The sequence below is a fragment of the Budorcas taxicolor genome, chromosome 7, assembly GCF_023091745.1.
Source record: "Budorcas taxicolor isolate Tak-1 chromosome 7, Takin1.1, whole genome shotgun sequence".
Classification (NCBI taxonomy): domain Eukaryota; kingdom Metazoa; phylum Chordata; class Mammalia; order Artiodactyla; family Bovidae; genus Budorcas; species Budorcas taxicolor.
In genome coordinates this window covers 7,536,247-7,563,426 of record NC_068916.1, presented here as the reverse complement: position 1 = coordinate 7,563,426, position 27,180 = coordinate 7,536,247, and the positions used below count along the sequence as shown (strand labels likewise).

At 49.0% G+C, this 27,180-nt stretch overlaps 2 protein-coding genes across 2 annotated transcripts in view; one reads left to right on the top strand and one right to left on the bottom strand.

Annotated features, from left to right (window-relative positions):
* LOC128050402 (uncharacterized) overlaps positions 1-18,498 on the bottom strand; it is a 44,600-nt gene extending 26,102 nt beyond the window's left edge. The window contains exon 1 of the mRNA XM_052642653.1: positions 18,414-18,498. Coding sequence (XP_052498613.1) covers positions 18,414-18,498 — 85 coding nt within the window. The remainder of the gene's footprint in view (positions 1-18,413) is intronic.
* Positions 18,499-18,526: 28 nt separating this feature from the next.
* Positions 18,527-22,507, top strand: MVB12A (multivesicular body subunit 12A). The gene is made up of 9 exons (XM_052643776.1): positions 18,527-18,695; positions 18,812-18,910; positions 19,047-19,143; positions 20,446-20,572; positions 20,923-21,042; positions 21,123-21,229; positions 21,469-21,530; positions 21,848-21,904; positions 22,104-22,507. Exons 1-9 carry the CDS (start codon positions 18,606-18,608, stop codon positions 22,164-22,166), a joined length of 822 nt encoding a protein of 273 aa, XP_052499736.1. The 5' UTR covers positions 18,527-18,605; the 3' UTR covers positions 22,167-22,507.
* Positions 22,508-27,180: the final 4,673 nt, after the last annotated feature.

The following is a 27,180-nucleotide window of genomic DNA, read 5'->3' as shown; positions in this document are numbered from 1 at the left end:
GGAGGAAGGAAGGCTTTCTCCTTGCCTGGCAACACTCCAACCAATGAGAGACTGTCACAACTCAGCCAATGGTAAACCAATGAGAGACTGTCACAACTCAGCCAATGGTAAACCAATGAGAGACTGTCACAACTCAGCCAATGGTAAACCACTACACTTTGAAATCCCAGCTTCCTCCAATGGATTCTTCATTTATAACAGCCCTTCCCAACTCCCCCTTCTCCTCCAGGAAAGAACGTTCCTCTCCTGTGTTCTCCAGACTTGCCTGTGGTCCTCCATAGATTGCATGTCCCCAGTTTCAGTTCTTTGCTCTTCCCAAATAAGCCCATTTTGTTGGTAAAATCATTGGCTGCTTTATTGTTTTAGGTCAGTTATTACTTGGTGTCTGAGAAGTGGGGTCCAGAGGAGATCCGTGATAACTCCGAGGTTGTTGAGCAAACAGGTGCTGGTACCCACAGAGCCCACTGAACTCCCTGCTTCCTGCCAACCATTGAGTTTGAAGGTAAGTTCTTTCCTGGATTCAAACTCTGGCCTTTTTTTGCATTTTGAAACTTTCCAGGGTTCCCAGGCTTTATTCAAGTTTTTTTTTTTTTTTTTGATGGTTTCATCCTTTCTGTTAAAGGCTTTGTCCTTTCTGTGAGGGCTAATTTGTCACACTGGCTGGAATTTTTTCTCCTGGAACTATGCTAGTTCTCAGTCTAATTCCTTTTGGAACCTGGCTGTTCCTGTTGAAACTGCTCTTTAGGAATTTTTCCTTTTGTTCTAGAAAAAAACCTCTAAGAAATGGGATTCCAGTCACCTAAATGTTTTGAGGGTGCCCCCACCCTCCTTCAGGGACCTCCCCCTCCCTAGTCAGCTGTATGTTTAAAAACCGCAGTCCCTCTTCATGCCCATTTCTAACTAAACAGACTGACTTAACAAAAAATAATTTAGAACACTGGTGGCCATTATGGGAACCTTGAATTCCTCAGACATATTTTCTTGAAAGTGAGTTGGACAGCCAAGGCTATAAAACTGTCCAACCTGGATGGGATGCCTATTTTCATTGGTATTTTTCAGGCTTCCAATTGTTATCAGGAGTCTAAAACAGCTTCTGTGGAAAATACAATTTTTAAATTAACTGAGGCAAACAGATAATTAAAGACAAAAACTGTGAAGATGCTCTTCCCCCCGCCCCACCCCACCCCCATCTTCTTTGGTTCCAGATGTCCAGCCGTCATCTTGTGCTCAGGCCCAGCCTCTGGTGCCATCTTCCTTTTTTTCCCTTGAAACTATTTCCATCTTCTCTGTACCCATTCTTCCTATTCTTGGGCTTCCCTGGTGGCTCAGCTGGTAAAAAATCTGCCTGCTTTGTGGGAGATCTGGTTTCGATCCCTGGGTTGGGAAGATCCTTGGGTTGTGAAGAAAGGATAGGCTACCCACTCCAGTATTCTGGCCTCGAGAATTCCATGGATTGTATATTACATGGGGTCACGAAGAGTTGGACACGACTAAGTGACTTTGACTTTCTTTCTATACCCATTGCTTCCCCACCCTAATTCTGTCACTAAGCTTCCCTTTCCCCCTAAATCTATCCCCATCCCACCCCTCATCATCAGAATCCACCCCTTTAAAAAAAAGGAAAAGGAAAAAGAATCTGCCCCTTTAAAGCAGTCTTCTGAGGATCTAGAAAACCCACAAGTTTTTGTTTTTTTTTTCTGTTCCCTGGACTAAGACTGAATTACAAGCCATAGTTCCCTGTGAATTACAAGAGCTTCCTAAAGCAACTGTGGACACCTGTAGGTTCCTGAAGAGTTTAACCTAGACAGTGTATTAAAAAGCAGAGATGTCACTTTGCCGAGTGATGACCTATACCTAAAGGTCATTTATGGATGTAAGAGTTGGACCATAAAGAACGCTGAACGCCGAAGAATTGATGCTTTCAAATTGTGGTTCTGGTGAAGATTCTTGAGAGTCCCCTGGATAGCAAGGAGATCAAACCAGTTAATCCTAAAGGAAATCAACCCTGAATATTCACTGGAAGGACTGACACTGAAGCTGAAACTGCATTATTTTTGGACACCTGATGTGAAGAGCTGACTCATTGGAAAAGACCCTGATGCTGGGAAAGATCAAAGGCCAGGTGGCTCATGGCGGGTGACCACAGGCTTGAGAATTGAGCAAGGTAGTATCCCCCATCCATGCAATTGTGCCCCAAATTGCCACCATCTTAGATACTTTGGCTACAGTCCTAGGAGTATACCATGCTACGCTGGACTTAGCAAATGCCACTGAGTCACAAGAGCAATTTGTCTCCATGTGGGAGGGGCAACAGTGGGCTTTTCAGGCACTTCCCCAAGACTACCTGCACCCCTCACCATATGCCATAGGATGGGAGCCTGAGACCAGTCTGTGCTCTCCTTCCCCACATCACTAAAGTGAGCCCATTACGTTGATACTATGCTAATAATATTGTCTGGTAAAGACTTGCCTGTACTGCAGGGCACTCTGCAGACTTTACTGGAACATCTGTGAGGGAGACAACGACGTGGATGAACCCGCAGGAAATGCAAGTCCCATCACCATCTGGGAGTTGTTTGGTTGGATGAGGGGCACATTGTCCCAGGAGCCATGATTGATAAGGGGCAAGCTTGTCCAGCCCCTAATTATGTGAAAGCAGTGCAAGCTTTCATAAGGGTTTGGAGGTTTGGGGGGACTTTTATTCCCCACCTGGTGCAATGCCTCCATCCTTCAAAAGAATTTTTTAATGGAAATATAGTTGATTTATAATATGTTAATTTCTGTTTTTATATAATTTTATTTATCTTTGATTGCACTGGATCTTTGTTGCCTTGTGCAGGCTTTCTCTAGTTGCGGCGAGCGAGGGGTACTCTATGCTGTGATGCTCAGGCTTCTCATTGTGGTGGCTTCTCTCATCGGGGAGCACAGGCCCCAGGTGTGTAGGCTCAGTAGTTGCAGCTCGCAGGCTCTCGAGCACAGGCCTGGTAGTTGTGATGTGCGTGCTCCACGGCATGTGGAATCTTCCCACACCAGGGACTAAACCCGTGTCTCCTGCACTGGCAAGTGGATTCTTACCCACTGTACCACCAGGGAAGTTCTCAGTGTGTTAATTTCTGCTGTACAGCAAAGTGACTCAGTTATACACACATATACATTCTTTTTTCATTTTCTGGAACATTATGGTTTATCACAGGATAGTGAATGTATTTCCTGGTGCTGTGCAGTAAGACCTTGTTGCTTATCCATCCTGTATATAATAGTGCCTCCATCCTTTAGAGCCACTTTAAAATAAAAAGAGGGCATATGGGGATTGAATTAGAGCAACAAGCTGTCTTTGAAAAGGCAAAAATGCTGGTGAAGCAGATTAAAGCTCTGGGCATCTCCTAAGCAGGGCTACCATTTGAGTTAGATGTATCTGTGACTCTGGAAAGTGTGGGGTGAGCACCTTGGCAGAGACAGCAGGAAAGATACCCCTAGGATTTTGGTTCAAGATCTGGAAGGGGGCAAAAAGCCAATACATCTCCATAAAGTAATAGCTCCTAACAGTGTATATCACCCTCCTCCCAGTAGAGTCTCTCATGAAAAACCACATATCGTGGTATAACTTACTCTCAAGGGGTGTGTTGAGAATATGTTTCATCCACCCACTTCTGCCGTGGCTGACTCCCACGTGGACCGAGTGACATTGCTTTGTCCAGCAGAAGACCACCCTGTCAGCCAGCCCACCATCTCCAGAAATGGGGGTCCTACCAGGCTTTGTGGAGTATATAGATCCTCTGAATACCCTCGCCTCTCTTCCTGTGGTAGCCCCTATATACTACCTATATGCGGGGAGCCAGCACACGAGATCCCACCCATGACAAGGTAATGTGGAGAGACCTGACAGGCAAGGCGGATCAGGACTCGAGGGACTCCCTGGACCTGCTCAAGCATCTACCCGGATACCAAAATCCGTCTGTCTACTGTTTACTATATTATGCCTTCCGCCAACTCTTCTGGCATTAACAGGGGGCTATCCCCAACCATCGTTCTCTGAAGAAAATCAACTTAGGGCTCTAGATGTTAAGCCTCCTGGGCATGAAAGGAATATTTCAATTCAAACCCCTCTGTTAGCATTCTAACTTGAGTGGCAGGTTTATCCATACTCTTACAACTAACGCACATGATTGTTCACAACTTCCCAACCATGAAAGGCAGGGGAACTTAAACATTCTAAAGTCCTAATAGGCATAGAGCCCTTTGAGGAGTAAAAATTATTAGAATAGTGCTGGTGAAGGATTTCATTGTTGAGCCAATGCTTGCTGCCAAGTTTCCATATCCCTTACCCATTGTGTGCCTGGGAGTATATTAGTTAATATAGTTGGTATGTAAGGAAAATAAGTAGTGGCCTTGGTGTTAGCAACATTAGACCTTTGAGTTAATAAATTTTTTCTTTGTTATAACCCACTGCACCTTTGCCCCATAGGAATGTAACTTTATTTAGTACTTTCTGAGAGTGGTGCCAGACTTTAGAAAAAAAACTTTTAGAAAAAATAAGTTTTCTGGTTGACAAACCTTTATCAGAAAAAAGGGTCATAAAATGTTAACAGGCCTCCAGGCCAGAGGAGGATGTAAATCGCATAAGACTTTTGTATATGGAAATGTATGCAGAAAGAAAGCCTGGTTTCGATAAGGGTCAGAACTGCTGACCCTGCATGACTCTGCATCTTCCATTCCCCTCTATGTACAACCCAAGGTATAAAAGCTCTTTTTAAAAATAAAGTTACAGACCTGCTCCTCCTAAGCTCGGTCTCCCTGTCTCTCGCTCGCCAACTCCGTCCATCCTGAGGGAACCCCTGGATCCTGCTGGGGCTGGACCCCGGCACATATAGGAATATATACTTAGCATATTCCTAGGTATATATGCCTGCTATATGTAGCATTCTGTCTTGTCCAGCTACAGTGGCAGGGATTGTAGTGGTTATTTAGTCCAACACTGACACCATGTGGTTGGCAGACAAACTGCAGTAGTTTGGCTGGTGGTCACTCAGGAGCCCAGGCTATTTGCTAACGTTAGGCAGGGAAGCCGGAGAAGGCAATGACAACCCACTCCAGTACTCTCGCCTGGAAAACCCCATGGATGGAGGAGCCTGGTGGGCTGCAGTCCATGGGGTCGCGAAGAGTCGGATACGACTCAGTGACTTCCCTTTCACTTTTCACTTTCATGCATTGGAGAAGGAATTGGCAACCCATTCCAATGTTCTTGCCTGGAGAATCCCAGGGACGGCGGAGCCTGGTGGGCTGCCGTCTATGGGGTAGCACAGAGTCGGACATGACTGAAGCGACTTAGCAGCAGCAGCAGCAGCAGCAGGCAAGGAAGCCAGGCCTGCTGCAGTCCATGGGGTCGCAAAGAGTTGGACACGACTGACCGCCTGAACTGAATTGAACCGCACTGACAGCTGGGCTGGCTTGGACAATGGGAAGCCAAGCGGGGGATGATCGTGAATAAGCCCTTTTGGGGCGAGGACATTTGGAAAGACACTTGGGTTTGCTTTCAAGAGCCTGTGGCATTTCTCACTGTTTTCCATGCCCCTGGCTCTATTAAGATGCTGACAACCACTGGCAATTGGGGAGCTGATGTCCTGGCCCAGTATGAGCCCTAGTGGACCCCTCAGTAAATACCGCAGATTGGACGCATGGGAAGAACAGCCACCATAATGCCTGAATGGGATGACCTATTGCCAAGGATGCTGTATTACCTTGAAATACAGTGACTTGGTTAATACCATAACAGCATGTCCTGTGTGTTCTAAATAACTGCCCCCCCATCTAACGCCCCTCCCCAGGCAATGGTCAACGGAATCTGGGACCATTCCCTGGAGTTCCCAGTGAGGGACTGGCATGGCAAACTGATTATATTGGCCTCCTCCCTCCAAGTGAGGGTTCTAAATGTCTTGGTTTACGTGGACACAGCATCTAGGCTAACCCAAGCTTTCTTTCCCCTGTGGCTGCCCAAACCAGGCTGCCACCATTAGAGGATTAGAGAAACAGAGTAAAAAAAATACCCTCTCCACATAGACAGTGACCAGGGGTTACATTTTAAAGGTCATATTGTGCAAGATTGGGCAAAAACACATGACACGGAACGGAGGTTCCCTTTCTCTGAGAAGGCACAGGCAGCAAGGTTGGTGGAGCGGAAGGATGGAATTTTAAGACAGCATATTAAACAACTAACAGGTAAAACCACCTTGTACTATCCCAGGCTTCATTTCTGTTATTATTATTTTTTAATTTTAATTTATTTATTTGGCTGTGCCAGGTAGTTCCTCAGCCAGGGGTTGAACTCGAACTCCCTGCATTGGGACGGTGGAGTCTTAGCCACTAGACCACTAGGGAAGTCCCTCCCAGACTTTAATACATTTAAATGATCCAGCAATAGGGCCTGTTGCCCCATATGCCAGACTGTGGAACCCTGATGAGACACCTAACACTGTAAAGGTATGGAAGTAATGTAAGATTGCTGCAGCCCTGACTCTCATCATGGATGACCAAGCTGTGCTGCTGAGATTACCAAGCCCCGCGATCCGCTGGACTTTGCAATGGGACATCCCACTGTGGAGCTGAAGAAGACTCTTGAGGGTCCCTTGGACAGCAAGGCGATCAAACCAGTCAATCCTAAAGGACATCAGTCCTGAATATTCATTGGAAGGACTGATGCTAAAACTGCAACTCCAGTTCTTTGGCTGCTTGATTCAGAGTCAATTCATCAGAAAAGACCCTGGGAAAGATTGAAGGCAGGAGGAGAAGGGGATGACAGAAGATGAGATGGTTGGAGAGCATCACTGGCTCAGTGTGAGCTCTGGGAGACAGTGAAGGACAGGGAATCTGGCATGCTGCAGTTCATGGGGTGGCAAAGAGTCAGAAATGACAGCAATTGAACAACAGCAAGTCCCAACAGCATGTGTGAGTTGCTTCGCATCTCTATGCGAAATGGGGTTACTTAACCTGCACTGGGATCCTGTTGTCCTGCTATTAAATAAATACAAGCTGTGTCCATGGAAATGCCCTGTCCCTGCCTTGGAACAAGCACCACTGAGAGGGAGGAGAAGATAGGGGTCCTGATCTGGGATGTCCTGCCCCCAGTCCATCTCCTCATGCCTGACTGTGGGCCTCTCCCAGCCAACATTTATGATTTGTAGAACCAGGTCAAGTTCCTAAAGCTGCAGCTACATCCAATATCTAAGGATCCGGTCACAATTGTAATTCTTCTAGAAAAAAAGACTTCCCTATGCAAGTTCCTAATAAATAATCTGTTTTGTTTCTCTGTTTTTTGGCCATGTCACTCAGCCTGTGGGATTTTAGTTCCCTGACTGGGGATTAAACCTGCACCCTCCTATATTAGAAGTGTGGAGTCTTAACCACTGGGCAACCAGGGAACTCCCAAATAATCTGTCTTCTTGACTTTAAACTTCTGCTGCTCCTATGGTGTCCAGTCATAAGATGGGGACCTGGTGGAAATATCTTCCAATGGTGAGTCCGCCCATATGCCCAGCAGAGGAATCATTCCAACTGTTGGGTGTGTGGGCAGCTGCCCCTCTCTACTTCACTGGGATTGCCATGCTGGGTACCAACATCCAGCGCAGGAATGAATGAATGAAGGCACTAGAGTAGTACATGACATTTCAAAAAAAAAACGAAGATGAATGCTCTTAATTCATTTGATATTATTTATATTGACCCAGGAGCTTGGCCTGGGGCACAAGCCATCAGTAACACTGGACAGGAGTGTTTTTCTTCTGTCAATCTGTCAACAAAGGCAGTCTATTAAACTGCTGACCAGAACGGTCCTAAAAATCCCATCATCAGGACTTCCCTGGTAGTCCCGTGGCGAAGACTCCGTGCTCCCAATGCGGGAGGGCTGGGATGATCCCTGGTCAGGAAACTTAAGCTCACATGCCCCAACAAAGACTGGAGATCTCACAGACCAACAAAGACCCGGTGCAGTCAAATAAATAGGAAAGCACCATCGTCAGACCATCGGTGCCCAGCTCTAGGATGGAGTTACACGGATTATTCTGTGTTATGGAGATTTGAACACCCAGGCACCCCTACGTTGGAAACAAAACATGGTCTCGATGGACCCAAACCAATTGTGCCAGGAATGTAGGGAGGATATCTTTGGAACTGTGCAGGCCTTCTGTTGTACATAGTACAGGGCAGCAACTGGTCTGGCTGGTTGTGTCATCCACATGTTTACTGGGTAGTCCTAAACAGGATCCAATGGATGCGTGACAAAATTCTTTGGATGTGACTTTCACCTAGATGGTTGGGCTGCTGCACTTTGGGTAGAGGGCAGGATCCACTCCACAGTCACAAAAGTTGCCAACCTCCCTCCCCCATCTGCCATCTCCCAGGAGGACGTGTTCCCTTCTCCACTGGTACAATCATTTGGCCGCTGTCTTTATAGCCTCTACTGGCCTGGAAGTTGTTACAGCACACACAGAAGCCGCTACTCGATTGACCCAGAAAGCCTTAAATGAGAAGAGCTGTCCTCCAAAATAAGATGGACTTGGACATCACTGCTGCCTCCCAAGGAGGCGCCTGGGCCATTATCCAAGCAGGATGTTGTGTGGTCACACGTGATGAGTCTGCAAATATAGTGTCTTCATTAAAGCACACGAGGACACAAGTCAATGCCCTGAATGGTCCCCAGCCTCAGGGACTCAATACATCAGTGGTTCGGATCAGGCACGCATAGCAATGACCAGCAGCTTGAAGTAAGACCTCAGTTCTCTGACTGGGGATGAACCCTAGTTGTGATGGTGAGAGCTCCACGTTCTAACCACTAGAACTATGACGGCCCATGGCTAGAGTTTGGGTCCCCGTCTTTGTCTACCTTGAAAAGAAAAAACTCCCCCAGGGACATGGAAGATAGAGAGGAAAGTAAAGCGTTTATTCGAAAGGCAGAGTACATGTGGATAGATGAATTATGATCGATTTGCCTCAGAACCATGCCCTATAGCATGACAGCCTCTGGGGGAGCGGGGTGGGAATTGACCTGACTTATTATGGTCTGGTGTCCCCTGCCTTTTGACCCCTGAGAAGCCTTTCCACTCCTGTGCAGAGTCTCTGTTGCCCCAAGCATGGGAAATATGTGGTGCCTTGGTGTTTATTCAAATAAGGTTGAGCCCTTTCCTGTCCTTGACAGAACTGTTATCTTAAAGTGTCCACAGGAGGTGATTTACCCTGTTCCTATTGTTATTTATATCTCTTAGTACAAATAGGAGGCCAGTTGTAAGTATCTAGCCTGGGGCCCACCTGCCTTCTGCTTCAATAAATGTAAACAGGAGGCCCGTTGTAAACGCCTAGTCTGGAACTCATCTTTTTTCTGCTCCAAGAAATACGGAGAGGAGGCTAGTTGTAAAGGCCTTACCTGAAGCCCATCCTATCTCAGTGGGGCTCTTGGTAGAAAAAATGGCTACTTGTTTTGGGAACCACTATCTTAAGCTATGTTTCCTCTCACACGTGCCTATGTTGTTGCTGAGCTACCTGCCTCCAGTGCAACCAGATAGCCATCTAACAAGCCATCTCCTTGCTAAGGAAATCCCTGGCTGAACCCTGCCAAATCTGACTCTGTGATGGATCTGTTTCTTTGATTCTGCCCTTGTTTTTCATTGCTTTGATTATTACAATCATACATAATGATCTGCCTCAGGGAACCCTGCCCCTCTGCCTGAAGAGATTAACCCATCCCCTCCTTGAGGTTGGCCATTCCAGGAGATATTTGCAAGATATTTGCCTTTACTTCCTCAATTATTTTCCCCTCTCATCCTATAAAAGAACCTGCATCCAGACCCCAATAAGATGGCAATTTTGAGACATTAGTTCGCCATCTTCTTGGTCAGCTGGCTTTCAAAAGCCATATTCCTTGCCTCAACACCTTGTCTCTTGGATAATTGGCCTGTTGTGATAGGAGCAGAACGAGCTTGGGCTCAGTAACATACTCGGTGCACATTGTGGAAGAGGGGGCTAAGTGAGATGAAAGAGCTGATCATAATCGGTGCAGTGTTGGCAAAGGTCGTTGAGAGGACATGACTGCCAGCTGATCCTTGAGGTGAACTCAGACCATCAGAGACCCCCTTACCCCTTCCTGACCTTGAAAGAGATGCAATATTTTTAGGCCATTTTTCTTTGTCATTGTGTTAGGTAGGTAGAATAGGGAAAAGGAGTCCAAAATGGCGGTGGCTAAAAAAACAAGGAAGGTCAAAGGAAGGTCCGAGGACCAGAGTGAAGACTTCAGGTAGAACAAACTGCGCTCCTGGCTAAGCCCAATTTGCATAAGGCAGGCCCAGGTGAAGGAAAAAACATAAAGGGAGGAGCCAAAGCGCTTTCTCTCCCTTTCTCTCCCATGTGCGTGCGCTCTTTCTCTCTCTCCCTCCCTCTCTCCCCCTCCCCCATGTGCTCCTCCACTCTCTTTCCTTCAAGCCTTTGGGTTGGCATGCCCTCACACTTCGAGGATGGATTCCCCTGCTATCCTCTAAATAGAATAGAGCTGTAACACTGATTTGCCTAAGAGCTATAACAGGGTTTGTCCAAGACCCGAGAGCTGTGACGCACCGAGGGCTTCCATGTCCGTCGCTCCAAGTCTTTGTTGTGATGAGACAAGGAACCGAGGAACAGACAATTAGATCAGAGCTATAGGTTGGCTAGTCATTTACAGGTTTTCCCAGTGGGTTCCCAGGTGGGGTGTGGAACCTTAGAGGAAGCACTTGCCATTTTAGCTCAAGCAGTTTGTACCAGATGCCCACACACTCAAACCAAAGTAACCAAACCAAACTCACCGAACCATACCAAACCAGAACTTCACCCGCTGGAAGTCACACTCCAAATCAAACAAACGGCAAAGACATGCCCAGAAATCAAAAGCCAAATAGCAAGACTGTCCCCAAAAGATGGCAAAGTGATGCTCAGAAATCAAAAGCCAAATGGCAAAAATACCCCAAGAGGATGGCAAAGAGTTGCCCAGAAGTCAAAAGGCAAATGGCATAAATGCCCCAGATGTGACTTCCTGGTCCCATTAGATCTGTGACCTGGCAGTCAGTGCTAGCGGCCTTTTTTAGGATAGAGTTTCAAGCAATTTCTTGTTGGTTTCTTGCAAAGAAGTTACTCTATCGTTTTCTCTTTTAGAATCTTCTAAATACTACAGTAAGCATTCCACTTAGTCTGTTTGATCTTATGACTGGATTTTTTTTTTTTTAAACTTTGCACACAGTTGATATTTTGGAATATCAAAAGAACTCCCAGTCTGGACGCTTTAGGTTGAGGTCTTCTTTAGCATAATTTCCCCAATTAAGTAGGTACTTGCAGGTATAAACTTTGTATGTACATAACCCTGGCAGGAGTGTTAGAGGCTGCCCTCTGATTCCCCTGGTTTCTGTTTGAGAGGCTCTCTTTCCCATTTTAAGTTGTATTTGTCATGGATAAAATTCGCTCTTCGCTTCTATCCAAAATTTCCCCTTCTCCACAGTACCTTTCCACTGGGTGGGTATTCCCCTGGTATCATTGAACCAGGCCCCACTCAGTGCCATTCCTCTGGATGGGTATTCTCTTCGTATCTTTAAACCAGCCTCCCCACCTCTGCCCAGTATCTTTCAACTGGGTAGGTGTTCCCCTGATATCTTTTAACCAGGTCTCCTCCCAGTATCTTTCAACTGGGTGAGTGTTCCTCAGTATCTTTCAAATGAGCCCCATCCAGTTCCTTTCCACTGGGTAAGTATTCCCCAGTGTATGTCAACCAGGACCCAATATGGGAGATCTGAGAACCAGGAGAGATCTGCCTAAATTTGTCTTTACTCCCCAAGGAGGCAGATGGGCCCAAGGGGCCACTGCTGGCATCAAAGGTACCAAAGCTCCAGTTCGTCCTAGAGTTCAGGTAAAGGAGGAAAGTCGACTCCAGGTTGCTTCGTTGGTTGCCATAATTGCAGACGAAAAAAGATGCAGTGGGAGTTGCATAAGTTTTATTTGGGGCAAAATGAAGGCTTCAGTCCAGGAGGCAGCATCTGAGATAGCTCTATAAAACTGTCCCAGAGAGCCTGGGGTTGGGGGAAGGTCAATATATTTGGCACTTATTTTACAAAAGGTTTTCTGTTAGTCATGAGGAGCTGATGTCACCATGAAGAGATTCAGTGCTTTTCTATGTATGAGGAGATGTAAGGATTGGGATCATGAAATCAGCTCCTGAAAATATCTAACTATCTAAGGATCTGTTCCACCAGTTTCCCTGAAGCACAAAGTGCCTTCAGGGTGTTTCAACAGCTGCAGCATTCAGATGGCAAGTGCCCTGGGCAATCACCAATTTGTAGTTGACAAGATTCTGGTGAGAACTGTGGCAGGAAAGAAGATGGGGTGGGAGAGGACTTCACACATCCCAGCTCTCAGGTGAGTCCCTGGGATGTCTACCAAGTATGCCTTCTTGGCTTTGCACAGGAAAGAATTCAAGAGCTAGCTTTAGTAAAGTGAAAGAAAGTTTACTCAGGGAGATATGCGCTCCATAGACAGAGTGTGGGCCATTTCAGAAGGCAAGAAGCCCCACAGTATGGGGTTGTCAGGTTTTATAAGGGTAGGTAATTCCGTAGGCTCAAGAGTCAGAGGAGTCTTCCAGCTATTTTGGGGAAGGGACAGGAATTTCTAGGAGTTGGGCCTCCACCCATTTCTCTTCCTCTTATGGTCAATCTCATAAGAGATTGTCGGATGTGCCTGGTGGGTGTGTCATTCAGCTTGGTGTATTACAAGGAGCGTATAGTGAGGTTCAAGGTCTAGTGGAAGCCGACTCATCCACCACCTTGGACCTAGCTGGTTCTAACCAGTTTATGCTGTGTCCTCAGTGGCTATGTTATTCTTTTAAAGGTTGTGCCCTGCCCCTTTCCTATCTCAGTGTGGAGATCTTACTCATTCTCTCTCTCTCTCTAGTTGCTAACCATGTCCAACTCTTGCGACCACATGGACTATCCATGGAATTCTCCAGGCAAGAATACTGAAATGGGTTGCCATTTCCTTCTCCAGCTCTTACTCGTTCAGTTCAGTTCAGTTCAGTCGCTCAGTCGTGTCCGACTCTTTGCGACCCCATGAATCACAGCACGCCAGACCTCCCTGTCTATCACCAACTCCCGGAGTTCACTCAGATTCATGTCCATCAAGTCAGTGATGCCATCCAGCCATCTCATCCTCTGTCGTCCCCTTCTCCTCCTGCCCCCAATCCCTCCCAGCATCAGAGTCTTTTCCAATGAGTCAACTCTTCGCATGAGGTGGCCAAAGTACTGGAGTTTCAGCTTTAGCATCATTCCTTCCAAAGAAATCCCAGGGCTGATCTCCTTCAGAGTGGATTGGTTAGTGAATGCCTAAGACAAATAAAAGTCCATCTAGTCAAGGCTATGGTTTTTCCAGTAGTCATGTATGGATGTGAGAGTTGGACTATAAAGAAAGCTGAGAACCGAAGAATTGATGCTTTTGAACTGTGGTGTTGGAGAAGACTCTTGAGAGTCCCTTGGACTGCAAGGAGATCCAACCAGTCAATCCTAAAGGAAATCAATCCTGAATATTCATTGGAAGATCTGATGTTGACGCTGAAGCTCTAATACTTTGGCCACTTGATTGAAGAGCTGACTCATTTGGGAAAGATTGAGGGCAGGAGGAGGAAGGGACAACAGAGGATGAAATGGCTGGATGGCATCACTGACTCAATGGACATGAGTTTGAGTGGACTCCAGGAGTTGGTGATGGACAGGGAGGCCTGGTGTGCTGTGGTTCATGGTGTCACAAAGAGTTGGACATGACTGAGCGACTGAACTGAACTGAACTGAAGACAAACCTCATAAATAAGTTCCCTTGTTTACTAAACCTGCCACCTACCAATCTGGTCCGTACAGTCAAAGCTATGGTTTTTCCAGTAGTTGTGTACGGATGTGAGAGCTGGACCATAAGAAGGCTGAGCACCGAAGAATTGATGCTTTCGAATTGTGGTGCTGAAGGACTCTTGAGAGTCCCTTGGACAGCAAGGAGATCAAACCAGTCAATCCTAAAGGAAATCAACCCTGAATATTCATTGGAAGGACTGATGCTGAAGCTGATGTTCCTATACTTCGGCCACCTGATCAGAAGAGCTGACTCATTGGAAAAGATTCTGATTCTGGGAAATGTGGTGACCCAAGGATGAAAGGGTCTTGGAATGCAGGAATGGAAAAGCCAGACTTTTATCGTCTTTCCCTCCCCCATGTTGTAACTATTAATGGACTTCAGGTTCTCCTGATCAGTATAACCTGTCTCCACTCCTACCCCATAGAGAGAGGGTATTTGCCTTACTCTCCCCCCACCCAACCACCCAGTATACGTGCCTCATCCCATCAGCAAATGACCTGCAAGACCCCATCCCACTTCTTGCACCCTGGGTATAAAAATGGACTAAGGACCCCCAATTAACATTGGTTCTCCCTTGAGCTGGCCTGCTGCTCCAACAGCATCTCCCATTCTAATAAACTTTATTTCCCTCTCATTCTGTCTCATGTCTGGAAATTCTTTCCCAACCCATGCCCCGACAACAACAGGAAAGATTGAGGGTAAGAGGAGAAGGGGATAACAGAGGATGAGATGGTTAGATGGCATCACCCACTCAATGGACATGAGTTTGAGCAAGCTCTGGGAGACAATAAAGGCAGAGAAGCCTAGTGTGCTGCAGTCCATGGGGTCACAAAGAGTTGGACATGACTTAGTGGCTGAACAGCTGTAAGGCGAGTGCAGAGAAAGAGCAAGCCAGGCATTCAGGCAGAGAAAGATTTATTACAGGAAGAGAGAAAGTGACTGGGTTTAGAGAAAAACCAGTGCACCCTCAGTATCCAACCGTTCTTATACCCTATAGGGAAAATCATGACCCAAAGGGAGGGGGCCTTAGTTTATCTTTAGCCCACAGCTGGGGTCTTGTGATCACGTAGTTGGAGGGGTCTCACACTTGGGTGGTCACGGAGTCTTGAGAAACTGGCACCAGCAGGGAAAAACAGGATATCACCTTAAGGAAAAAAACAGGATGGCACCAGGGCACTGTGGCCACTGTGACTTCATCCCTTGTTTATCAGGTCACCACAATGGGCCATTTTTAAATAATACACGATGAGCCCCTTGTGGACCCTGAAAACAACAGCCACCAATCTGGAGAGGTCTGCCTCTTTCTTTGGTTTCTCTTTGCCTTCTGTGTATGCGGGCCAGCGTCAGATTCCACCTGGGGAACTTCTGAGTTGGGAATCAGATTTCTTCTAAGCAGTGGGAATAATGGGGCACCTCAAGGGGACCCTATAGTCTTGAGATTGAACGCTGAGATATTTCAGAAAGTTCTGAGGACTGTTCCAGCCATTAGAGGTCAAAGAACAGTTGTACAGTTTTTGAGTTAAGGTTTTGACAGTTCGCATAGTTCACACCTGCATTATAAGGTGAGTAGTGGGTCATAATGACCCCTCACAGGATTGAGAAAGAAATGTTATCTCTTAAGGAGCTACTGATCTTGGTGAGGCAGCAGTGAGCAGTCGCATGAAGGGAGATCTTAATTTTCTGCCCAAGAATTGAACCTGGGTAGCCTGGGTGAGAACCAGGAATTCTAGCCACCAGACCAGCAAGGGCTAGAGGCTAGAAGCGATTTTTCCCTGGATCTTTGCCCCCAGTGAAAAACACATTTATCACAGAGGCAGAAACCATAAATGTAGGTACAGAGTTTATTGTTAGAGACGTAGCACAACAAGTGGGCCAGCACAAAGAGAAATGGTTTGTTAAGACAGAAGCAAGGCAGAGACGCACACCCGGAGACAAAGGGTGTGGGCTCACCCCTAGTGGGGCGGAGCACAGGAAAGAGCCAGTTATGTCATTCATGTAGGTTACTTCTTCCGGCTCTTTGTCTTCCTTCCGGCCAATTATCTGGTTTCTTTTAACACGCCTGACCTACCCTGGGACTCTCCGCTGGGTGTACTCACACCCCTCAGCCAAGATGGATCTCAAAGTGAAGGCTTCTGGGAGAAGCAAGACTCATTATGGCCTGGCATTATCCCCTGACTTTAGACCCACAAGGAGCCTTTCTGGGCATGTGCAGTGTCTCCCTTGTCTCCAAAGAGGGAGGAGCAGAGATCCCTTAATCCTTTACTCAAACAGGGTTTTGCCTCTTTGTTCTTGCCAAACCTTGACTATTGCCATGGCTACAATTACCTTAAGGCATTTACAAGAGACAAACACTGGCTATTTACCCTGCTTCTGTTGTTACTTCCAGTGTGGAGGGCAAACAGGAGGCTGATTATAATGCCTTGAACTGGAGCCCACCTACCTCTTATATCAGAAAATACTAACAGTTCTAAGTGTTCAGCCACTTTTTTGTGCCCCATGAAATGCGAACAGGAGGCCAGTTATAAATATCTAACTGGAGCCCATCTATATCTTGCATCACTGCCTGGCAGGCACCAGAAGAAAATTGCTCTTTTCTAAGCAGGCATTCCAGAGAAGGCAATGGCAACCCACTCCAGTACTCTTGCCTGGAAAATCCCATGGACGGAGGAGACTGGTGGGCCTCAGTCCATGGGGTTGCAAGGAGTCGGACACAACTGAGCAACTGCACTTTGACTTTTCACTTTCATACATTGGAGAAGGAAATGGCAACCCACTTCAGTGTTCTTGCCTGGAGAATCTCAGGGACAGGGGAGCCTGGTGGGCTGCCGTCTATGGGGTCACACAGAGTCGGACACGACTGAAGTGACTTAGCAGCAGCAGCAAGCAGGCATTCCTGTGTTAAGTAGATCTCAGTTCAGTCACTCAGTTGTGTCCGACTTTTTGCAACCCCATGAACTGCAGCACACCAGGCTTTCCTGTACATCACCAACTCCCGGAGCTTACTCAAACTCATGTCCATAGAGTCGGTGATGCCATCCAACCATCTCATCCTCTGTTGTCCCCTTCTGATCCTTCCAATGAATATGCAGGGCTGATTTCCTTTAAGATGGACTGGTTGGATCTCCTTGCAGTCCAAGGGACTCTCAAGAGTCTTCTCCAACACCATAGTTCAAAAGCATCAATTCTTCTGCGCTCAGCTTTCTTTACAGTCCAATGCTCATGTCCATACATGACTACTGGAAAAACCATAGCTTTGACTAGATAGACATTTGTTGGTAAAGTAATGTCTCTGCTTTTTAATATGCTGTTTAGGTTGGTCATAGCTTTTCTTCCAAGAAGCAAGCGTCATTTAATTTCACGGCTGCAGTCACCATCTACAGTGATTCTGAAGCCCCCCCAAAATAAAGTCTGTCCCTGTTTTCATTGTTTCCCCATCTATTTGCCATGAAGTGATGGGACCGGATGCCATGATCTTCATTTTCTGAATGTTGAACTTTAAGCCAACTTTTTCACTCTCCTCTTTCACTTTCATCAAGAGGCTCTTTAGTTCTCTGTTTTCTGCAGAAAAGATGGTGTCATCTGCATATCTGATGTTATTGATATTTCTCTCTGCAATCTTGATTCCAGCTTGTGCTTCATCCAGCCCAGCATTTCTCACAATGTACTCTGCATATAAGTTAAATAAGCAGGGTGACAATATACAGCCTTGACGTACTCCTTTCCCGATTTGGAACCAGTCTGTTGTTCCACGTCCAGTTCTAACTGTTGCTTCTTGACCTGCATACACATTTCTTAGGAGGCAGGTCAGGTGGTCTGGTATTCCCATCTCTGTAAGAACTTCCCACAGTTTGTTGTGATCCACACAGTCAAAGGCTTTGGCGTACATTTAGTTAATCTATAATACAGACGCACAATGCACACTAAAGGTGAGCAGGTAGTCACCCAAACGGGCAGAGAGAATTTTACATTAAACTTTTTCTTATCCTACGTTAAAAACGATTTTATTTCACCACAAATATAAAATCATTTTTTGCTCTCCTGTGGCAAAAAAAAAAAAAAAAGGCAGTGGACTAATCGATAATACGGTAAAAAGCTGGAACATGTATAGGAGTAGATAATATTCTGTTCCCCAGTTGACCATATTTTCCATCTAAGCGTGTAAAAGCACTTAGCCATTCTAAATACTTTTATACCATCTTAATGAAGTATATGTGTGAATAAATCCTCAAGTTACACCAAGATTTCATGGCTCACGCTGGTTCGTACTTTCCGTTATTTACTAATCGCTGTGTAACCCATGAAAGTGTCTTTTGGGATGACTTCCGAGAACAAAAATTGCGGATTTTTCATATTTCTCTCGGAAATTTCCGGGAAACACCGACGACGGTAGCTCTGGAGGAGAGGCTGATAACCCCACGGAATTCTGGGAAATGTAGTTCTGGTTCCCAGATAGCGAGCCATTTCCGGCCGGAGTCGCTGGGCTTGAGGCTGTTTTCCGCAAACGTCTCCCACGGGCGCACCTGAGGGGCGTGGCTCCTTGTCCCCACAAGATTGGCCGTCGGCCTTCCCGGCACGCGCATACTGCGTTTCCTGGCCCCCCGACATCGCAAGGCCGTCTGGGAGTTGTAGTTCAGATTCCTGTCGAACTCCGTAGTCCAGCTGCGGCTGGAAGGTCCGAGGCTGTCTGCCGCCTTCGGTGCCTGTTTTGGAGGATGGATCCGGGGCCCGGGGCCAACGGGATGCCGTTGGCTGGCTTAGCCTGGTCGCCGGCCTCGGCGCCCCCGCCGCGGGGATTCAGTGCGGTGAGCGATGTCAGGGGGCCGGGGACGGGAAGGCGGCGGCGGCCGGGGGTTGAATGGGGGGCAGCCGCGGCTGCGGCCAGGTAATATCCTGGCTCTGACCAGCGTTCGCGCTGTAGATCTCCTGCACTGTGGAGGGGGCGCCCGCCAGCTTCGGCAAGACTTTCGCGCAGAAATCTGGCTACTTCCTGTGCCTCAATCCTTTGGGCAGCCTAGAGGTAAGGAGCTCCCATCCTCGGAATCCCCCGGTCTTCCCACTTCCCCTGTCCATTCGCGGAGCATGGTGCCAGGGACACAGTCCCTGCTGCTGAGTGATTCTCGCTGTTTCCCCCCGCGCCCCGACCCCAACTCCAGAATCCACAGGAGAACGTGGTGGTCGACATCCAGATCCTAGTGGACAAGAGCCCCCTCCCGCCGGGATTCTCACCAGTCTGCGACCCCCTGGACTCGAGTGAGTCCCAAGTTGAAGGCAGGGGTGGGTGTGTGGAGGGGGTGAGGGGCAGGTTCGCTCGTCTCTGCAGGGAAGACCAGGGAGGGAATGGAAAGACCATAGGCGCGCGATTTTTGAGCCTTGGCTGCCCCTTCGATGCTCTGGGTAATGACGGTGTTGGCTGAGGATTGATTTAGGGCGGGATGATGAACCCCGCCCTGCGTAAAAATGTGTCTCTCTTTAGAGTAAGTGTTCAGTTTGTGCGACTTGTTTTATTCCTGTTGTTACTCCACCTTCTTACACTGTAGCCAAGCTGATCCGGGCGCAGTTCTCTTCCATTTCCAGGCTTTTGTACAGGGGCTGCTCTCCCAGCTCTCGGCCCTGACTGCTCTGCTTTCTAATCATCAGGCTCTCCCTGCCTCCCATGCCCTCTCTGTGTCTTGTCATTTGTATTTGACTGTCAGCATATATCTGTTGGTGGGTTTCTCTGGTGGCTCAGCAGTAAAGAACCTGCCTGCCAATGCAGGACACGCGGGATCCATCCCTGGGTGGGGAAGATCTCCTGGAGGAGGAGATGGCAATCCACTCCAGTATTCTTGCCTGGAGAATCCCATGGACAGAGGAGCCTGGCGGGTTGCAAAGAGTTGGACACGACTGAAGTGACTTGCTGCTGCTGCTGCTGCTAAGTCACTCAGTCGTGTCCAACTCTGTGCGACCCCATAGACGGCAGCCAACCAGGCTCCCCCGTCCCTGGGATTCTCCAGGCAAGAACACTGGAGTGGATTGCCATTTCCTCCTTCAGGGGATCTTCCTGACACAGGGATCAACCCGTGTCTCTTATGTCTCTGGGGGTTCTTTACCACTATTGCCACCTGGGAAAGCCCTTGCACATATATGCATATATGTAAAAGCCACGCTTAGCTCATGAGCCAGACAAGAACAGACTCTGGGTCAGTTTGGCTCATCCATTGTAGTTTGCTGATCTCTGGGTTAGAGGGCTGAGGGCAAGTGAGTTTGGAGGGCCAGCATGGGCACCCAGTGCTAGCTGATCCCACGGCTCCCCACCCTCACTGTGGTCCCCATGACCACCCCATGGGTGCGCCTCCATGTCACCAAAGATGAGCCTGCCCCAATGGCTCCTAAAAGCATCATGGATTCTCCTCCTATGACTTTACCACCCATGATATAACCACTGCCCCACACCATACAGATAGCTCCCTTAAATGGCACCCTGGAGAGCAATCTCCTGAAGCCATCTTTGGGCCCCTTCCCTGCTTCTTGCCTCTTCTCACCCCCTTGTTCCCCACCCGTCCCCCCTCCCAGAGGCCTCCGTGTCCAAGAAGAAACGCATGTGTGTGAAGCTGGTGCCCTTGGGGGCCGCGGACACAGCTGTCTTTGACATCCGGCTCAGTGGGAAAACCAAGACAGTCCCTGGATACCTGCGAGTAGGGTACGCCTGCTCCCCCGCCTTCCTTCTTTGCCCTCTCAACTCCCTGCCTGCCCCTCTGACTCTCAGGGACTCCCACGAGTCCTCCCATCCCTTCTGCCACCTCTCTGTGCCTCAGTGTCCACATGTTAAGATGGGGACAGTTGTACTGGGATCTCACTGGGCAGTGGTGAGGAGCTGGTGTGTCTAAAGTGCCCAGTATGGTGACTGAACCCAGCAGTATTAGTTAGGATGTTGCTGATGGTGTGGGCTGAGACGTGAGGTCACCAGAGCCTGTCTTCCCACTGGCAGCTGTTCTCATCCCTGGCTGCACGTCAGGCCAGAGCCCCTTCTCTCTCTTCTTCCTGCCCTAGGGACATGGGGGGCTTTGCCATCTGGTGCAGGAAGGCCAAGGCCCCTCGGCCAGTGCCCAAGCCCCGGGCTCTTAGCCGAGACGTGAGGGACCTCTCCCTGGACTCGCCGGGCCAGCCGAGGTGAGTCCTCCGGCTGTGGGGTGGGGGTGGGGGTGGGGTCGCCATCAGGTCTCCGACCTGGGCTCTCCTGCCTCCACCAGCAAAGGTGGCTTCCCGGAGCCGACACTATCCAGACTGGGCTCCCGGGCTTCTACCCTGCGGAGGAGCGACTCCATCTATGAGGCCTCCAACCTCTATGGCATCTCAGGTGAGAGCAGAGTGGGGTGACTGACGCCCTGGGGCGGGGGTTGGGGGGTACGACTGGTCCCAGGTTGTACCCCCAGGTAGAGGCCAGGGCAGGGTTGGACCAGCCCTGGGCCTGCCCTGTTCTGTCAAGACTGGGAAGAGCCTAGACCTCTGGGCTGGGCGTTTTGGGTTGGGGTGGGCAACAGGCAGGCTTCAGGTCTCCTCAGCCTCAGCTCCACTCCTCTCACCCACTTTCCTCAGCCATGGATGGGGTTCCCTTCACGCTGCACCCCCGATTCGAGGGCAAGAGCTGTGGTCCCCTGGTGAGTCCAGGTCCTGGGAAGTCTGGATCTGCCCCCATCCCTTGAGTTTATAGGCACCACGATGCAGGGCGTGTGTATCCAGCACAAAGGGGAGTTCCTGGGTGGGAAGAGGCTGGAGGCCAAGGGGCGGGGTTGGGAGGGTCTCCTTCTGGAATGGGGGGTTCAGGAGGGGCAGCTGGATGCTACGGGGCGAGAGGCAGTGGCAGGAAGGGGAGATGATGTTCAGGCAAATATTGAGGGGGCCCTTCATGAAGATGAGGGAACGGGGGTTCCAGGTTGGGGTCCCTGCCGCAGACTGACCTGTCCCTGCCTCCCAGGCCTTCTCTGCCTTTGCTGATCTGACCATCAAATCGCTGGCCGACATTGAGGCGGAGGTGGGTGTGGGAGTAGGGAGGGGGCGCAGTTGGGGGGATGCAGGCCACCCTCGTCTCCCCTGGGCCCCCTTCTGTCCCAGCTGTAACCCACCTCGAGGGCTGCGGATCCCTCATGCCCCACTCCCCACCATTCCTCTGGCGCCCCCCAGTGGCTGCTCTCTCACTCTACTCTCCCCTCACCCCACTCCTCACCCGCCAGTACAACTACGGCTTCGTGGTGGAGAAGACGGCAGCTGCCCGCCTGCCTCCAAGCGTCTCTTAGCCCTTCAGCGGTCCCAGGGAGGAGCCGCCACATCTGACACTGCCCGCCACCCACCCCTACCCGCGCTGACTGGCAGCTGCCCAGCCCATTCCGCCTTGGGACCCTTAGCAGCGCAAGGCATGCTGGACCCCCGGCCACCTGGAGGAGCTGCAGCCTGGAGGAGGGAGCGTGACTGGTCCGCTCGGTGATGGGTTCTCTTATCCCCCGGCCCTAATGAATAGGGGTGGGGGCTGGACAGAAACCAGTGCCTTCAAGTCATTTGTGTCAAAACTCTCTGGTGCCTGGAGGCCATGCGGGTGTCCTCCTGGTAATAAACACCACGCTGTCCAGAGGCTATCTATAATCTCCATCCTGACTGTGTGTCTCTGTGGCTCGCGGGAGCTGGGGTGGACGCACGCTGAGCAAGTGGGTGAAAACCTGGAGGGCAGGGGGCGCTGCTGCCGCTCCCATTCTACAGAGGGAGAAACTGAGGCTCCGTGATTCCGGACCACATCGGTCCTGCCCCTCCATCACTGCACCTAACAGTAATAACAGTAACAGCTACGGCTTGTACTGTGGATCTTCTCCCTAGTATCTGGTGCATAGCACCTCATTTAGTCCTCCCAAGCCCGGTGGGAAGTCCTGGTTTTGTGGCCATTTCGCAGATAGTGAAACTGAGGAACGAGGTGGCTAAATTCAGAGCTGGGATTTGAACCCAGAGCCTGCTTTCTTAACCATCAAACTACTGCTGTCTGTATCTCTTTTCCTCTACCGTGTGGTGGACACAAACCATGAATTCTCATGAATCATGATGGTTATCGTGTACAGAGTGGAGGGAACCCTGAATTAGGAAATACTGGTGCCTCGGGGGGACACAGGTAGGTTCCTCTAAGCCTCTGGTCACATTTTTCTCAAGTAATCAATACATAACCTGGTTTTCTGTGCGTTTCAAGACACCTTGTTTAACACGAAGCTGATTTGTTAATGGTGAACTCACAAGCCACCAGTCCTATAACTCATGTCTGAGCAAAATCATGTCTGACACTTGTGATCCCCTGGACTGTATCCCACCAGGCTCCTCTGTCCATGGGATTTCCCAGGTAAGAATACTGCAGTGGGTTGCCATTTCCTTCTCCAGGGGATCTTCAAGACCCAGGGATTGAACGCAGGGATTGAACCCAGGTCCCCTGCACTGCAGGCAGATTCTTTACCAACTGAGCCACCAGGGAAGCCCAAACAAAGCTCATCTAACAGTATATTCTCCCGGAGGCCCATCCCAGCCTTCTTGCACTTGCGGACACTAGATAGCTCTTCAGCACCACACTTGGAGACCTTTTCGAACAGCAAAAATCACCAATGAAAAAGCACAAAAGTGAAAAATGTGCCACTAGCTAGACCTCAAGAATGATGCCTGTGAGCTGGAGCAGGAAGGCAGAGCATGGCCTTGTCCCACCACAGCTACAAACACGTACCTCTGGGGACACAAACTTTTCCCTGCACTGGGAATTCCCTGGTGGTCCAGTGGTTAAGACACAGCATTTTCACTGCAGTAGCCACATTCAATCCCTGATTGGGGAACTAAGTCCGGCAAGACATGCAGCATGGCCAAAAAAAAAAAAAAAATTTTTTTCCCCTTCACTGTGTATGTCCTTCAAGGACCACTAAAGCACTGTGAGTGTTAATTTGGGAGTCACAGATTTGGGCCAGTAGGAGGACTGGCAATACAGACTCTGAATAATGAAAGTCAGTTATTTCTGTTAAGAACATAGGCAATGGTGGCTCAGATGGTAAAGAATTTTCCTGCAGTGCAGGAGACCTGGAGTCATTTCGATCCCTGGGTCGGGAAGATTTCCTAGAGAAGGGAATAGCTATTCACTCCAGTTTCTTTGCCTGGAAAATTCCACAGACAGAGGAGCCTGGCGGGAAGGGAAGACTGCAAAATGTACCCCTCCCCCGCACATGTCAGCTGCCTTGGGAAAGCTAGGCCCCTGGTGCTAAGATATCTCCTGGAATCTCCCCGTTCTGGGCACAGCCGGCACCTGCTGGGCCCACCCAGGCTGCTGTGGCGCCAGCCATGGAATCTGATCCACCTGGGAAGCAAAGGCTGTTTGTTCTCCCTGGTTGGGATCTTGGCCACCCTGAAACCAGCCCCAGATCACTTTCCAGGGCATCCGTGTGTGTCCAGGGGCCCCGGGATGACCTGGGCTGGACTTGGGTCCAGGTGGACCAATCATCGTGGCCAGGTCACTGACTCTGCAAAATCGCAACTCTCTCTGAACCCCCCAGGGCCTGGCGACAGACAGCCTCACAAAGGGACCAGAGGATCCCAATGGAGCCTGTCCCCTGGCCCCCCAACTCCTGACTTGGGCCACATTGATCAACACTCTGGCTGAGCTTATATCATCTTGGGCTACAGGGGAGGGGGGCTTCTTGGTGGCTCAGGCAAGTAAAGTATCCACCTGCAATGCAGGAGACTTGAGTTCAGTCCCTGGGTTGGGAAGATCCCCTGGAGAAGGAAATGGCAACACATTCCAGGATTCTTGCCTGGAGAATCCCATGAACAGAGGAGCCTGGTGGGCCACAGTCCATAGGGTCACAAAGAATTGGACATGACTAAGCAGCTATGCATGCACAGGGGAGGGGAAAGAAGAGATTTATCCTTTTGCTTTTTGGTCTCACCTGGGCACTGAGAGCTGGGTATTGCAGGGACCTCAGTACTGAGGGAGATTTCTGGAGACATGCAGTCACAGCTCCAATGCTCACTAGCTGGTCACCCTGAGAAATGGCTTAACCTCTCTATACCTCAGTTTGTCCATCTATACAATGGGCATCTCACTGGTCCTCACCTCAAAAGGTAGTTCTGAGGGGGAATTTTTGTGGGGGCATGTCTCTCCACTGCCCGTGTTGACTGTTGCAAATATGCTTCCTGGCTCTGAAAGTCCTTCTCTGCCGGAAGGTGTCTGCAGCCCGAAGTCCATGCAGAGTGGATGCAGGATGCAAGTCCTAGTGGCCTCTGCTAGTGGAAAACCCCACACTATGAAGTGAAAGTGTTAGCCCTCAGTCATGCCTGACTCTTTGCAACCCCATGGACTATAGCCCATGAGTCTTCTCTGTCTATGGGATTCTCCAGGCAAGAACCCTGGAGTGGGTTGCCATTCCCTTCCCCAGGGGATCTTCCCAACCCAGGGATCGAACCCAGGTCTCCCACATTGCAGGCAGATTCTTTACCATCTGAGCCACCAGGGAAACCCAAACCCCACAGTTGTATTTAAATGTTGCAGAGCCCCACTGTGGTCCCTGCTTCTCTCCCCACCCCAAATCAGAGCATTGATCTGTGCTAAACCTGAGCATCCCCTTTGGCCCCCTCCCTGCCAAATCCCACAAGGCTTCTATCCCATCATTCATTCTGCCTGTTCTTTTTAAAAAATATTTTAATTTATATATTTGGCTGAGCCAGGTCTTAATTTTACCATTTGAACTCTTAGTTGTGGCATGTGGGATCTAGTTCCCTGACCATGGATTGAACCCAGATCTCCTACATTGGGAGCATGGAGTCTTAGCCACGGGACCACCAGGAAGTCCTTAGATTTAATTCTAACCTATGGAATACAGTAAGGGTTCTGGGACTTCACTTTTGTAACTAAGTTTAAAATACAAGACTTTCATCTTGTTGCAGGCTCTCTTGCTGTCTTTGATGATACATGCTGCTCTATAAAGAGACCCACATGTCACGGAACTGAGGGCAGCCTCTGGCCAACAGCCATCAAGGAACCAAGGGCCTCAGTTCCACAGCTCATAGGGAATTGAATCCTGCCAACAACACAAAGTGAGCTTGAAAGCAGATACTACCCTGGTTGAATCTTGATCACAGTGTGAAGGGGAGGACTCAGGAGAGCCATGCCCAGATTCCTGACCCACAGAAACTGTTAGATAAGAAATATGTGTTGTTTTGAGCTGCTGATGTTTAGGGATAATTTGTTATACAGCAATAAATAACTGGTACAAATGACAAGTGTATTTAAATCAGGGAAAGAGAGTGTGCTGGGTTTTCAGGGAACATTTTTGTCATTCCTGCTCCATTTATCCTGATAAACTCAGTTGGCATCTCAGGTGGTCTTCTGAGTCCAAGGCTCTATTTGCCTTGTACCTAGAACCATCTTGAAGATGGGAGACTCATGAAGTCTTTTCAAAATTCTTATTTCACCAAAATATGTTCTAAAGTGTTTGAATAAAGTATTCTCTGATGGGAATGGGCCCCTTGTTGCTCTGAGCAATTTCCCTGAAGGTGGCATCTGTTCTAAATGTCATCATTCCAAAGGAAGCAAGAAGTAAAGGAAAGAGAGAGGCTTCCCTTGTGGTCCAGTGGCTAAGACTGCACTCTGGATGCAGGGAGCCAGGTTCAGTCCCTAGTCAGGGAACTAGATCCCACATGCTGCAACTCAGACCTGGTGAAGACAAGTGATTTTCTGTTTTTTAAAGTAAAGGAGAGAGACCAGGGATTGTATTGAGGCGACAACAGTGGTGACCCTTGTGGGTGTTAGGCAAAGTGTTGGCACTTGGCGGGCATCCAAAAATGAATAGTTCTTCTCAATCACAAATAGCAGAGTTAAGTGTTTTCAATATCCCATTTATGCCTGCTGTTACAGAAGTGCCTTGAAGCTTGAACAGATGCTATCTGTGCCTCCGTCCCCTCCACAGTAGTCTGATGAAGGCCACTCACAGTAAATACCTGTGACCCTGCCTGGGGCTTCCTGTGACCACAGGAGCATGTCTAGCTGGTATACATGGAAGGCCAGGAATGTGAGGGGTCAGTCCCCCCAGGAACAGACCTCAGCTAATGCTGGATGGTGATAAGAGGATAAATATCCCAGCCCCTTGCCCCTGGAGTGGGACCAACTGCGGTGTGTGTTCTATGCATCTCCCTGGGGTCCCCAGTGGGATGGAGTCCGAATTGCCCTCAGGGCCATCTGCTCATTGGTGCCCACTGCAGGGCTCCGGGGCTTCTGGGGGACGTTGTTGTTTAGTCACTAAGTTG

What these genes read in the sequence shown, in the direction of transcription:
- MVB12A (XM_052643776.1), top strand. Translation starts at nt 18,606, where the DNA reads ATGGATCCGGGGCCCGGGGCCAACGGGATGCCGTTGGCTGGCTTAGCC. An exon ending in ATCCTTTGGGCAGCCTAGAG is followed by an intron (nt 18,911 to 19,046) that starts GTAAGGAGCTCC and finishes CCCCAACTCCAG; the next exon opens with AATCCACAGGAGAACGTGGT. An exon ending in CAACCTCTATGGCATCTCAG is followed by an intron (nt 21,230 to 21,468) that starts GTGAGAGCAGAG and finishes CACTTTCCTCAG; the next exon opens with CCATGGATGGGGTTCCCTTC.